This window comes from Rhodnius prolixus, unplaced genomic scaffold, assembly GCF_049639745.1.
Source record: "Rhodnius prolixus isolate KJV_2025 unplaced genomic scaffold, Rpr scaffold_1, whole genome shotgun sequence".
Taxonomy (NCBI): domain Eukaryota; kingdom Metazoa; phylum Arthropoda; class Insecta; order Hemiptera; family Reduviidae; genus Rhodnius; species Rhodnius prolixus.
This window is the reverse complement of record NW_027411581.1, coordinates 8,985,261-8,999,915: the sequence shown is the minus strand read 5'-3', so window position 1 is coordinate 8,999,915 and position 14,655 is coordinate 8,985,261. Positions and strand designations below refer to the sequence as shown.

Here is a 14,655-nt window from a genome sequence, read left to right as displayed (position 1 = left end):
CTTGCATTAAGTGTTTTTTCCCCTCTATTTTCCGACAAAACGTTAGCATTTTATATTCTTCTAGAAGCATTTAAGCTAATGGTCAGATTAGTTTTTCGAATATTTCAAGACATTCAAAGTATGCTAAGTAGCACGTACCTCCTAAAGAAGAAATATGACTTTGAATATGGTCAAAGTTTAATATGACTGCAGATCAATAATAGTTAGGAAATTTTTGGGCACATACCTGGTCCAAAAGAAGGGTCTCTCTCGTTTCATGTTGGGCACAGCATGAAATACTTGTTGGTTCTTTTGATGATACGGTTGTTTTAATTTGATGATTAGGTACAGATTGTAAATTTGTATAAAGAGGGCTGAAGAGCCAATTTTGCTGTGAATTAAAATCAGTTTAATCTATATTCATTGTCAGCGATTGTCACATAGAATATAGCGTCACTTGTGCAGTATGCACAAGTGTAAGGGTGAAGGATGAAGTGGGTACGCTGCTGAACCCCCTAAAAGATTAACGTAATGCCTATTATTTCAGACGTAAATTATTACGTCCAAATACCAAGTAGATTCCGACGGCGCTTACATGCTTTATTTAATTTTCTCATTTCATAAACTAAGGCCCAAGCCGGGAATCGAACCCGGTATTCCAGATATCTTAACTTTGTGGGCCGCGCTACTAATCGTCCAGCTGTTACAGTGCTTTTCCTAACCCAAACAATTGCACACATCAATTCTCTCTACGGATGTTAATGTGAATTTGTGAGAGCAGGAGTTTAAATCTAGTTATTGTTGGAACGGCAAAAGCCAAGGATAAATGTTTAATTTGGTTCCAATTATGAGATTAGATGATTAGGCGTACATAGGCATGTAGACAGTATTCAGAATCAAAAAAATTCAGGAACTAGACGTGAAATATCCTTGGTTTTTCCCTTAGAAGTTGATGTGCAGGTTTTATTTTAATCGAGGAAACAAAAGACCACATTTATTCATTTTTTTCTAGATTCTGCACGTTCTCGAAGTAGTTTTTTGTACTTTGTTTGAGCTCTATTCACACATTCCAAATGGAGGCCATCACTACTGTTGCGAATGTTTCCTGAGTAAATTTATTTTTAATTCATTTCATGGGAGAGATGAAATTCTTTCTAAACCGAAGAACCTGGTGAATTATAAAATACTGTTTATAAAATACTGTACGGTAATCAAAACCGAAATATGTCTCTTTTCGTTAACTCTAATTTTAAAGGCATTTTCTTCAATCTTAGAACTATTCATTAACTAATTCAATTGAGTACCATAGATTGCACTGTTTGTTTTTCTTTTTTAGCGCGTCCATTACTTCGATTTAGAATCTGACGTGGCTTGAACAGTTAGTCTGAAAAGATTTAAAACTTGGACCGTGAGTGTCAATTAGACGATTATTCCAAATTATTCCCAAATAGATTCAGCTCCTATGCTTTAAATTTTAATGTTTGGGAATATCAGGTCAAAGGCTATTCATCTAAAAATAGGAATTGACCTTTCGCAAAATATTCAGTATCGAAAATGAGGCTCAGTCGTAATTTAGTTTTTTGGACATATTTATTATAATTTTATCTGTAAAGTAATATTTATTTTTATTTATTTCTTGTTGCTAGTAATATGTACTATACTTTCAAATAACTCTTCACATATTTTGAGTAGCTCAGTATGTTGCCGCGGTGGTCAACAGATTGGGTGTGTATTTACTAGTTTCACCAACTTATAGTCATTAAAATCAGAAAAAAAATAATAGCATTCTGGTATTTTCCAGTTCTTTCGCAATGGGTTGACTATCTTGTCCTCTGGACCTTCTTTTTTTTTCTAGAGTACAGTTATCCTTTCCTATGTAGGAGGGAGGAGGTTGACCAGTTTTTTTCATTGATAATGGCGCTCTCGAAGGATCCCTAACAAAGATAAGGTCAACTAATTTAAATTTAGGTGAACGTCATAAGAGTCAGTCAAAAGTATAGGAAGTATATAAAGTATAGAAAGTTATCTGATCAGTTAGCTCAAGTCTTAGATTTGAGTTGCAATGAAGAAGTCATGAGTGTGAACAGTTAATTATTCTTCAAACTGTTTATTTAGGACTCCCTACTGTTGATCTCTACTCGTCAAGAATAATATCTTCAATCTCTACTCTTAAATTGTCGCTGTATTCATTTTCAATTATTGTTAATATTACTAAGAAAAGCTACTTTAAAAATTCTTCTTAGTCTTGAACATTTCCGAATCATCGCAGATTTCATTTTCGCGATTATTTCTTTGTAAGTATAGTAAGACTTTCGTTTGAATTGCACCTTTTTGTAATTCCAACAAGAGATCCGTTGCGCATCTATTTCTTTTAGCAGTTACCTCCAGGTAATCTCAAGCTTACTATTTTTTTCATACTTGAGCATATCCGTATTCATTTCCAATTTATTTACTTCACTCACTTTCTAAATTTCCAGCCTCTTTCATCAAGTTAACGGAATGGGTCGAGTCGCAGTCACGTTACCTTCTTTTACCCATAAGGTGCCTTAAATCCCCCAGTAAATGTTTATCTCTAAGAAGACAAATTATCAAATAAGTCTTATTTAATTTGTTAACATTCGTTTGAATTTTTGTTCTTTGAAGTGTTTCCTTAAATCACTATTACTCCCTAAATGTTATCATTTTATAAAATTATTTTTTCTGCAACCGTATTATAGTGTTACAATTAATCAAAAGTAGAGCTTAAATATGTACTTCCAAATAACCTGCATTAGAAAGTAAATACTAGAGAACTTCAACCATTCATAATTAATTTTACTCAGGAACTATGGTATTTGAAAGAATTATTATTTTGCCAGCTGAACATTTTTAAATGTCTAAAGGTGAATATGTAGCAATTTCTAATTCAATAGTCCTTTTTAACTTAAAATTCTGTATTCACAATTAGTAGTAATATATATATTTTTTCAGCAGTAAGTAAAACAGATTCAAAATTCAAAAGTTCGTTGAAAGTATTATTACTTAAATCTGTTTCTGCAGGTAAAGTACGATGCAGAATTCTAGAGATATCTAGTGTTTTTATAGTTATTTCTTTTTTAACAGTTTTCTTTAGTTTAAAATTATTCCGATAAAATAACCTAGCAGGCTACTCTAAGCTGCCCACCTTTTCATATTTTTATCTATAAATTAAGAACCAATTTGCTGCGGTTGCACAAAAAATCTCTTATCTAACTCTGAATAAACCATTTTTTTACCCCTTACAGATAACACTCACTGCATCCTTGTTCAAACATGAACATAAAACCACTACTTTCCTCTCTTGTTAAGTAAGTGTTTATGTCCTGGTATAAATCAATCTGGCTTTTCTCACTCAATTGATGTTGAAAATGGCACATGCATATACTTTAATGTCCTAAACATATGTTTTGTAGTTTATTCAATTCTAATTCAATTAACAATAAGATTTATTTTTGTGCAGGTTGTACGATACAGTAGCTCCGAAGGAACTGCACCGAGAAGTTTATCCAGGGCTGGGCCAAATTCCCAATACTACTACGGCTGACAGAGGTCCGAGTGCGCCAGTGAGCCATGCCCACCGTCGCGCACCTATTGCTTTTAGCGGACACCTCCACCCCCGGACGTTCCGCTGTGAGCACAGTGCCGCCATTCCTCTGAGTGGATGTTCTGAGCAACTTCTAGTCTTTAGCGGACGGCCGTGTGGTTGCTTGAACTGTACAGCCAGCTATGTACTAAATATTATCGCAAAGTTAAAATACTTGGTATTTTCTGAAAGTTAAATGTACGAAAATTAAACAAAAAAAAAAAAGACTGACTATAAACTGGCCGCTCTATAAAACAAAGTATAAAACTTGACTGCCATGTATAAAAAAATAATAATTAAATCTGGCGCTTGTCATTTCACAATCACTTGTTTAAACTTTATATATAATATAAAGTGCGCCCAGTTCCATCTCTAAATTTGCATTTTTAAAAAGTCCTTCTTCCTCAAAAGGGTTAAATAAAAATAATCTTTTGTTACTGTTGTTCTGTTTGCCCTTCATGTATTTATAATAATACAGATCTCAATTGATTCTTGTGATTAAATTTACTGTTTTACCATTTGTAAATGATGTATCATTGGAAGTAAGTTAAATTTGTAAATAATGAAATTATTTATTTTTGCGTATTTATTTATTTACTACCTCTACATACGATATCTCAATTAGTAAGTATTGTAATGATTTAATTAATTTATTTGTACATTCAATATATTGACGTTGTGTGGTCTAGCATATAATTTTTTTTTAATGGCAAGAATTTATACCACTTTGTACAAATCCCAAATTACATATCCTTGTGATGTACATTACAACCGAAGTTCTATCACTGTCTATAATACAAGCCCAAGTATTAGCAATTTTCCAAATTTAAAAAGCAAAAAATCACTACCTATTTATATATACGTGTACATGAACAAGTCAATATTTTTCATTTCCGCCTGGTAAAAAGAGAGGTTCTTTGAGGCAGATTTTTTTTTTTTTTTTTTAATTAACATTAAGTTAATTTATTACTTTATTTGTATTTTTTCTTTCGAAAATATTGAAATAATGTGTAAATTTGTATTTAAAAAACAAAAGTTATTCTGAATGTCAGACTGTTAAAGTTACTGTTGACTGCCGTGACAATCCCAACGTCCTATTTCTGAAAACATTTATTAAGGATTGTAAGTGTGCGAAAGACTCCTCTGGTATACAAAATCTGGTTTATAGTTGTTTCAGGGGCCCGTTGTGCACTGAAGGCCAGATAGTTAAACTGTCATCAGCCACCATAGCATGGCGCGCCCGAAATTAACCAATGGATTGTAAGTGTGGTTGGAACAGTTGTAAGCAATGCGATCGAGTTTTTAATTTAAATTTTGTTTCTACACGTAGCTCTTTGTTTTGTTAGTGGCTATGAAATCGTTAGCGGTTGTTGACAGTGCCCAGAGGGTTATCTGTATGAATAGTTAAAAACCTTTCATAAAGCTAAAGTTATTTATTTTCTTTTACATTAACTGTATAAAGATTAATTATTAAAGAAATCATAATTCAAGAAAGGAAATAAGTGAAATTTTGTTTAGTTATCATTGCTATTTTTCACAAAAGTGAGAGATGGTGTTTTAAAAACGTTGTTATAATTATTTGAAATAAAATGTTTAAATTATTAATAACAATTATTTCATTTAAACCGCTCAGACGCATTCTTTCCTAATGAAGAATTAATAGAAAACTAAGAATTTATACTCTGCTTAACTTTGTATTTTATACTTGAATTGTACTTTTAACTTTCCACATTATACACAAAACACAGCAATAATATACATCTTGATTGTAGCTCACTAATTAGCAGTAGGGTCAGACCAAGCAAATCTTCATCAGACACTTTTGCCATTATTATTTAGATAGTTTCCGTTATTTTTTGTACATCACACATATTTTATAAATAATTCTAATGAAGCTTCAAAAACAAAAATATATTTCATTTTGCAAAGAAACTATAATTTAACTAAAACTAAAAACTGAATGGTTATACGAACAAAAGAATTCAATTCTTATTAACAATAATAATTATAGAAATAGAAAAAGATTTCACTCGTCAATAAACTAAGCAATTCTCTTTTAAGTATTTACTGTTCAGTTCACAGAGGGCTTCCGTAGCAACCTGAGATGGACTGATAATTAATCTGAGTCAAATCTTGCTAGAATTCGTCAAAAATGTCTAATATGACCTGGGGCCCAATCGAGCACCCGACGTTTTTGAAATTGCAGACTCTACTCCTAATTCCCTACTATCTCCGAAAAATTATTTTGAATATTATCCATTGGAGCTTAATCCAGTAGAATAGGGCCATTAAGGACAAAATCCGATTTCTAATTTATCGTGGTGCTTTCTGGATAACCGCTTCTAGGAGCAGGCCAACAAAGACGAATAAGTCCTCAAATCCAAATTAATCAATCTAACACTTTTTTATATGGCTGAAAGATAGGTAAAAGAAGTCCTCCTCACAACGTATGGAAAAGATTTTTGGGGAGGGAAGGAGAATGTAATTCTCCACAATGCCGCTTCCCGCTCGTCCAAAACGAAAAAGGATGGATGGCACAAGGGTGACTGTATCGAAAGCACTGGGCGCCTCGTGGGCGAAGGAGGGCATTTGACGTGGCTAGAGAGCCTTCATAAATGCCAAATGAGGGCAGAGGGGTAATAAGGCTTTTTAGGGAATGGTCTTCCCACACTGCGACTAACTTCTCTTTCTGAAGTTTTCCACAGGTGTTGAGGTGGGATAATGCTCTCTGGGAAATCGCGGAGGGGGTCTGGTGCTAGAAAGAGCTTGCCCTTATCTTTCGGCTTCCGATCCCTGGGGTTTCCCTTCAGTTTGGATCCTAGAAAAGGAGAACAAGGGCCACTGTGAGGGAATGCCGAGATCAACCGAGATCAAGAATCCATAGCCAATTAAAATAAATAACCGTGGGGAGCGAGTTTTTGAGTAGGCAATAAACCCTACTTCAAACCGCAATTAGCGAAATGTGAGAGACGTACTCGTACATTGGAGAATATCAATGCTAACTTTACATTCACTGGTCCCTTGAATCGATGCAAACAGCTCAAATATTGAGATCAATAAAGGTTTACAATTTAAAAAGTAATATTTAATATATATTGGTTTTAGTAAGCGTTTTACTGTAACTCAACCAACCAGCATAGCCACGCCCTGAAGAAGGCAATATATTTGTCGAAACGTTGGCAAAAAAGACGAGTTGTTGTTTTTATTTGGACCGATTCTTCGCCAATTTGAATCCTTAATGTAATATTTACTTTTTAAAAAAAATACTATTTTTAAACAAATAGATATTGACTGTTATATCTTGCAGAATAATTTATATCTAAACCTTCTTAAAGTACAAATTCTTAAGTCTAAACTTAATAAAAGCTAATCAGAATTTTAACAATCATTTTGTTACCAAAATGCAAAGTAAAATCTGTAAAAATTACGATTGCCATTCGGTGGATTGAGGTGGTAACGTGAAGAACTTCGAGTGGAAGAGCCATGTGCATTGTGATGAGAGTGGTATGTCTTTTAGATGCAGAGAGTAAAATGGCCTCTACGTTCTTCCTAGCGGATCCAGTAATGATAGTTGGTGGACATTACGTCCATTTTTCTCATTCAAAAGTACTCGGCTGTTAAGTAGGAATGGATAGTAAGGTAGTATGTGTGAAAGGAAGTAACTTTTTCAATTTATAAAAATACTGGATGCGTAGTCATAATTCACATCTAAAAACTTAGCTTGAATATATTCACTTTTTTTTAGAGTTGGGATTATTTCGTCATTTAGACTGACATTGATGTTCTTGACTGAACTGAACGACTGTTGTTGGTTACTTTTTTGGTTTGTTTTATACAAAAACATTACATTATATACTACAGGGCAAGACTACTATATACGAGAAATAATATAATAATATTAAAAAAAAAAAATTATACAAAAAAGTACTAAAATGGAGAACTCTTAGCATCAACCCCACATACTTAACAAAACGTTTCATCTAAAGTTTCAAACTTTTTTTTTTATATTCCAGTAAGATGATTTATTTATTCTTTTTGTATTAATTAGTGCAATTAGACTATTTTACTTTGTTTCATTTTACTGTTTGGTTTCTGATGAGAAATCACTCGCAGAAAAGCGAAGTTGCTACAAACCGGCAAAGAACAGGATAAAAACATGATTTAAAAAATTGGTGAGGAACTTAGATTTTCTCTCACAATTGTCGATGTCCAAACTTATAAATATTTTGTAAACAAACTCAGAATTTTCACACATTTAACTTCAAATAAAAATATCCAGATTGTGAAACTGCATGTTATACCGAAATTACACTTTAGGGGGAACCAATCCTTAACTCTTCTGAGAAATGAGAATTCCATTCAAACAAGATGAGTGAAAAATATTTTCAGAAAAGTGATAAATCCATTTAGTAAAGTTAAACTCCCGGTTGTAAAATTTTCTCCTAACACGGAATTTAAAGAATTTGTCATCATATAATTAACTTAACAATAGGAAACTATTCAACGAGATAAGAAACATTTGAGGCGGACTGCATTAGTTGTTACAGGTTCTTAGAAGTTCGTTACAATTATCTTTTTTTTTTATTTCTTTTTTTTTTTAAATTTATTTTGTTATTTACAATCTGTATAATACACTATACAATAAGTAAATAGGGAGATTGAAGTATAGAGGCGTGAAAGGCAGGAGGAAAGAAACTGCCCAGCGGCAGCACTTTCTACAGGATATTAATTTTAAGCCTTCAGACTGCGAGGAAGTCGCGGGGCCACTGGCGATTCAGTCGGCGAGGAGGATTGTTAGGAATGTTAGAGGAGGCGAGAGACTGTACTAGAGGATTGGAGCAAGTGGAGAGAGCACTATGGAATTTTTGATATTTAGTCTTGGCTAATTGGTGTACGAAAGGTATGTTGAGGTCGTTGTGTAGAGTGAGGTTAGTTACGTAGAAAGGAGCGTCAGCTATCTGTCGAAGTAGTTTTGATTGAAATGTCTGTACAGTCCGTATGTTTGTAGGTTTGGCTGAACCCCACAGCTCCAGTCCGTAAGTCCACATTGGTTTGATGATAGTACTGTATATTAATCGTTTGAGTTCAATAGGTAATTTGGAGCGTCGTCCAAGAAGTCTGTAAAGTAGTTTCGCACGTTTTGTCATTGCTTGTCTTTTAAGTCTAGTGTGTGGGTTCCACGTGAGTCGCTTGTCTATGTAGAGCCCAAGGTAGCGCACCAGATCTGTATAAGGAAGAGGATTGCTGTTGAAGAGAACAGGTGGACAGGAGCCCCGCCGGAGAGTAAACGTGGCGTGCTGGCATTTCTGTGAGTTCATTTTAATCCGCCACTTCTTGGCCCAGAATTCTATTTTATGTAAGTGTGTCTGTAATTTGTATGAAGCTGATGTAGGATGTGTACTTGTGGCTAGTATGGCTGTATCGTCTGCATATGTACAGAGTAGTGTAGAGGGTTGTACAGGTATGTCTGACAATTATCTTAATGGGATAAAGAGGAACAAAAAAAAAATTTACATCATGGGAGGATTGTATAGCATTAGCGAGAATAGAACTCTTGAATTAATTTAATCATTTGATTTCGCATAATAAAGATAGTAAAAATAATTACTTTGATTAGGTGGAGCAATGCAATAGCTATATTTAAGTATTATTAAATATTACAATATCTGGTTAAATACTATAAAGTGAAAGCCTTATTAAAGAAATGAAAATAACTACATTACAAATTTTTGTATAAATATAAAGATGAATTTTACTTAATTGTACTTAATTCCGAAAAGATGTAAGATAATTTTTAAATTTGAAGAAGTCAGAGTGATAGTGATGTGGCGTACTGCCGCTTGAGTCTCTGTTTAGGGAATGTAATAGCTGTTGCTGTTGTGTAAGTTAAGTTCGTTTTAAGTTCAATGTTAACACAGCGCTCGACACCTAAATAGCCAGCCGGTTATCGCCACAACAGCTGATTGTGTTTATATTAAATTTACTGCTGTTTCTTTCTTTGTATTTGAGCAAGAAGTAGTATATTTTCTTCTTATTTACGTTCTTCATACTTGAAATGTTAAACGAGGACATATCATTCTGTGGATCTAATGGATATTTATGTACAGTTTATTATGAACGTAGAATCATGGGAAAATGATTGTCGCTATTCTAATCTTATATAATTATGGCTTATCATTCTTAAGGTATTTGGGTTTCAATAAGTTATTCGGGAAGGATGACTGGACCGTTTTAATATTTGATGTGCCAACTGTAGATGGACAAAGCCTATATTTGGAATCAAATCAATTAAAATTTACGCCACCTTTGTATATTCAAAGATACACAGTTGTCAAGAAGATTCTAAAAACTAAATTAAATGGAAGTATTCTAAAAGTAAGTGCTTTATTCTTTATCTATTTCATTGCGTAAGCTAAGCTGAATGATAGGTTGATTGTTTTCTTTATTTAATATTGGACAGAACATATTTGTTCCTGTATTTTAGATCTAAAACACATGCTGTTTCACACACGTAAATCATTTTAATTTTAGCTCGTTGATTTTGGTTGTTCCGAAATCAGTTTCTTCCAAATTATAAAGCACATGAAAGGTGTCCAGGAATACATAGCAGTCGATGTAGATGAGGATGTATTAAACAGATGCAGTTGTAAAGTACTACCGTTAACATTTGATTATTTGAAAAAAAGAACAGAACCTTTATCAGTGCAAGTACTTTGCGGTTGTGTAACACAGCCTGATAATCGCTTGCAAAATTGTAATGCTGTAATTGCTATTGAACTGTAAGTATCACGGTTAAACTATTAACTAATTTTATATCTAGAAAGTTCTGATCTGGGTTTTTGGTCGTAGCAAAAGATGATAGAATAATATTTGAAATACCTGTCATTCTTGCTTTTCAAGTGGATTGCTTGTGCTACAATATTTTAGACAATAGTTAGATGATTTTAAGCCCCATACTTAAAAGACAATTTTAGAATTTTATTTAATTAAAATGATTAAAAATTTCTTTTAGAATTGAACATTTATATCCTGAAGTTTTGGAAAGTTTACCATATAACATTTTTGGCCTTATCCAACCGGAGATAGCGGTTTTCACAACGCCCAATTCAGAATATAATATTTTTTTCCCCAACTTCAGTGGATTTCGTCACGACGATCATAAATTTGAGTGGAGTAGAGAGCAGTTTCAATCATGGTTAGTTGATTTTTGTATAATTATTTATTTTCATTATTGTAGAAAAGTGAAAACGAATAATACTATACTGTAACAATAGTAATTGTAAATTGCAACGCGAAGATAAAATCAGATTCTTGCTGTTCTTCTGACGCCTCAACCAAGAAAGATGTATACTGTTTTATTATTTGCATATTTTTTTGAGGTATACAGTTTCTGTTCATTTTTAACTTCCAAGGTTAATTACCTTCTTGAGCTATTTAGAGAGAGCCGACACGACACATCAAGTAGATAGTAAATAGTAAAGATTGACACCTCAGATGTAGCTTGATACGCATGTATGTATGTCATATGGACAAAACGTTCTAATTATGTAAAGAATCAAGATATCTAACCACACTTTTCTTGCAGGGCAAACAATTTGGTATTGCGATATCCCAACTATAAAGTAAAATTCGGAGGAGTAGGTGAAGGGCCTGACTGTCGACAAGATTTCGGACACTGCACTCAAATAGCTGTTTTTTTTAGAAACAATACTAAACTTGATACCTCATCACAGTTTAGCGTGAGTTATGATTTATATAATTACAGATGATTTTATTATTACATATGTCTAGGCATCATGGCTCTATTTTCAGGCAAAATTTAAATTACTTCATTCACAACTTGTACCAAACGAATTTATCATTTCTGAGTGAGTTCCAGTCTATCTTGCCTATAAATAAAAATAATTTAACTTGCAAATAATTATTTGAAATAAATGTATAAAACACAATTTTTTTTGTTTTGTTTAGGATGTGTATAAAGAGATAAGAACAGTTGACTATCCTTTTCGTACTGAAGCAGAAGTATTAAAAGATATTATCCAATTTGAGACGGATAAGTTTATATTGTATTATTCAAAAACAGACTGCTATAACTCTAATGGCAGAATCGAAATACCGCTGAAAGATATTTGCAGTTTCATACCAAAGGAATACCCCTGTACGGAAGAAAACCTGAGGTATCTTCTATTATAACCTTAAGGCATATTCATTGATACTATTTTAAAATTTTGTTTATAGTCTATGATATTTTATAGTTTATAGTTTACAATCGGTTTACACTTGGCACATTTTCTTGGTACATAATATTTTTGAAGATTCACGTTAAGAGAGGGGATTATTTGTTTAGATGATTGGCCTGAAAGCGCCAATATCGTGACTGCGTCCTCTCCTCAGTAGAACGCTTTTTTTCAGTACACATTCATTTTTTCAGATCTCACCGTAAAACTGTTTAAAGTCTGCGAGCTCGTAAATGTCTCGCACGAGGTATCTGTGATTTTCTCGAAAACTATTCGCAGGAACTTGTCTGACGTACCACTTTTTATTTTTTTTTTGTTCGTGAAACTTGATTTTTGAGAGGGTATACGTGGGCTTCTTCTTGAGAGACACATCAAAATTCTGTTCAATTTTCTGCTTATTACAGCTAAAATGAATGAAATATTGGATTCTACGATTACAAGTTTGAATATAATCTAATGAGCAGAAGGGTTGTTTGTGTATGTGAGTCTAATACAGGCCGGTTCAATTTTTTAAATTTTGTATTAATAGATTCTTACTTTTGAGTTTACCTTATTCTAATTGTTGCTTACAGGAATGTTTTAACAGCATGTGGGAGGGACATAGAAACATTGAAAAATGGTATCTCTGTGCTAATTTTGTTACCGTATGGCGAAGAAGATCTTGACGATTCATACATATCATCTTCACCCTCATCAGTAGAAAGCCATGGTCATCTTTATTTCCCAGTTTTGGTACCAACAGAAGAAGAAGCAGATTGGGATGCCATTACGTCTATAGAAATGAATCCTGGGCACGACGGAATCGAAAAGGCAACAAATACAGATGGTGAAGGTTCGAGAGAACGTCAAGATTCGCTTGCTCATATTGACAAATCCTCTTTAGAATCTTCACATCAGAATAATTGTAATGTTAACTCTGGGAGATCCTTAAGCCAACTGGAACAACCTACATCTTCCTCTTCTAGTCCAAATGAAAGCTGTTGCCAATCAAATTCAAAGTATATGACTACTAATCATGCAGTTGGTATTAAAAATACAAGCGAAAAAAGTGATTTTGTGCGGTCACCTTTACAGAAATGTCATTCTCTAGAAAACATTAATAGAGAACGCAGTAGGAATAGCCCTTTTAGATTTAGTTTAAATATTGACAAATACAAATTGATAGATTGTGATAGTGAACATTCGGGAAGTAATGATATTCAAAAATTGACTAGTTTTTCAGATTCCTTTGCTCCAAGACAGGAGGACAGCTGTAGTCAAAGTAAAGCTGCAGACAGCGGATATCCAAATTCTTATGGACAAGATATGGATATGGATTTGACTCCTGAACAAGTAGATGAAATTATTACAGAAAGCGAATCTAGCTTCGATGGTGATGTTGAAGATGAAAGCGGTGGCGAAGATGAACTCATTGAAATTCGTGGAGAGGTAGTAAGGCTAGGGGAAAACGTGGAGAACGGGGATGTAGCAAACAATAATAGAGATGGTGAAGGGAACAACATGGAGGCTGTAGCAGCAGGTGGTGTTTTGCAATTTGAGCAAGTCATCGCTGAGGAAGAAGTAGCTTTGGGCAATTTGGCTGCAGCTATTGTACCAGATTCGGACGATGATTTAGGGTTGCTTTCACTTGGTGAAAGAGTATTAATGCCCAGCAGCGAAGGAGAATTTGAAGAAGTTTTTGCTAATCCACCTGAAGCTTCAGGTTTTTTTGTACCTGTCAGTAATATAATGTTTCCCGATTGGCTGTTGAGCATACTTGTAGATGATTTGGAGAACAATGACCCTGACGATGATGGAGCAGGTGATGCAGGTATATTGATGCAACAAGAAACAGTGGCGGAGGAAGAAGATAACAATGATGATATCCAGTCAGTTATTAGTGGGGTTGAACAGTTTAGTGATTTAGAATTGCTTCAAGAACCACCGATGGAATTGATTGTGCAAGGAGATCTCATGGGCGGTGGCGAACCTTCTCCCAGTGATTGATATAGTTCATTTTTTTATTTTGTAGCAAACAAAAAAGTAAATTAAAGTAAAAAAAAAAAAAAAAATAGGAAGACTTTATATATATTTCCAAAATAGTTCATGCCTTTTTATTTTAGTTTACGCTTGTGATTTTAGGCAGAGTAAATGGGGGATAACTTACAATTCATAGTTTCAAGATTTCCTTGAAAACGAAAGTTACACAAGTCGTACATATCGAATCTCAATTTATATATATTTAAATTAGCTATTTGCAAAAAGAGTCTGTTATAGTGAACATGTGGATCTGAGTGTAAGGATATATTAATAGTAGCAACTTTTTTTCATTTCTCTCTGTTATACTTTTTTTAATGCAGTGTTAAAAGAACCTACTAGCTCTTAAGACTGAATTTCTTAAGATAGGCTTTTATAAAATCGATTTAATTCCAGGTTTTCCAGTTTTTATAGAACAGGAACTGTGATACAGATTATAACAGAGAACTTATTATTGACTTACTATTACTGTAAATAAACACTTTTTTATGTTTGAAGGTTTTTCTATATATATATATAAAATTTGTTTTTTTAAGAGAATATCCGATTTATGGAAGAATATTAGGCCAATTCATGTAAATAATCAAGTCCTGGTTATTTACTTACCGAAAATATATTTGCATTTTTGATTTCACTTAGGATGGGAAACAATAAAAACGAATAATAACATAGAAGTATCTTCTTTTTTTTTAAACTTAGATCCGAGCTCTTGTTGGTTTTAGTACTTTAGTTGCAGTATTATTATTTAGATTATTTACTATTATCCTTTTTCTAGTTTGACACTTTGCTTTTTACAACCAAAGAATAAAAGTTTAGTAAAGT

General features: G+C 33.4%; 2 protein-coding genes across 8 annotated transcripts in view; both read left to right on the top strand.

Moving 5' to 3' along the window:
* LOC141460614 (uncharacterized) overlaps positions 1–5,191 on the top strand; it is a 610,369-nt gene extending 605,178 nt beyond the window's left edge. For 6 of the 7 annotated variants that reach the window (XM_074140978.1, XM_074140825.1, XM_074141207.1 and 3 more), the window contains one exon: positions 3,458–5,191. Coding sequence is in view for 5 of the 7 variants with exons in the window: in XM_074140825.1 (XP_073996926.1) it covers positions 3,458–3,541 (84 nt within the window). In the remaining 2 variants the exon portion in view is untranslated. Of the gene's footprint in view, positions 1–3,441 lie in introns of all 7 variants that reach the window. The other variant, XM_074141047.1, reaches the window with a different exon arrangement.
* A 4,269-nt stretch (positions 5,192–9,460) lies between these two features.
* Hen1 (Hen1 methyltransferase) lies at positions 9,461–14,330 on the top strand. Its single transcript, XM_074132948.1, has 6 exons — positions 9,461–9,955; positions 10,112–10,359; positions 10,593–10,775; positions 11,166–11,319; positions 11,549–11,757; positions 12,390–14,330. The coding sequence occupies exons 1-6, from the start codon at positions 9,716–9,718 to the stop codon at positions 13,801–13,803; spliced, it is 2,448 nt and encodes an 815-aa protein (XP_073989049.1). The 5' UTR covers positions 9,461–9,715; the 3' UTR covers positions 13,804–14,330.
* Positions 14,331–14,655: the final 325 nt, after the last annotated feature.

Bases quoted from the DNA above. Each gene is read 5' to 3' on its own strand.
- Hen1 (XM_074132948.1), top strand. From the start codon at position 9,716: ATGATTGTCGCTATTCTAATCTTATATAATTATGGCTTATCATTCTTA. The intron at 9,956-10,111 runs GTAAGTGCTTTA...TTTTAATTTTAG, and splicing joins TAAATGGAAGTATTCTAAAA to CTCGTTGATTTTGGTTGTTC. The intron at 10,776-11,165 runs GTTAGTTGATTT...CTTTTCTTGCAG, and splicing joins AGAGAGCAGTTTCAATCATG to GGCAAACAATTTGGTATTGC.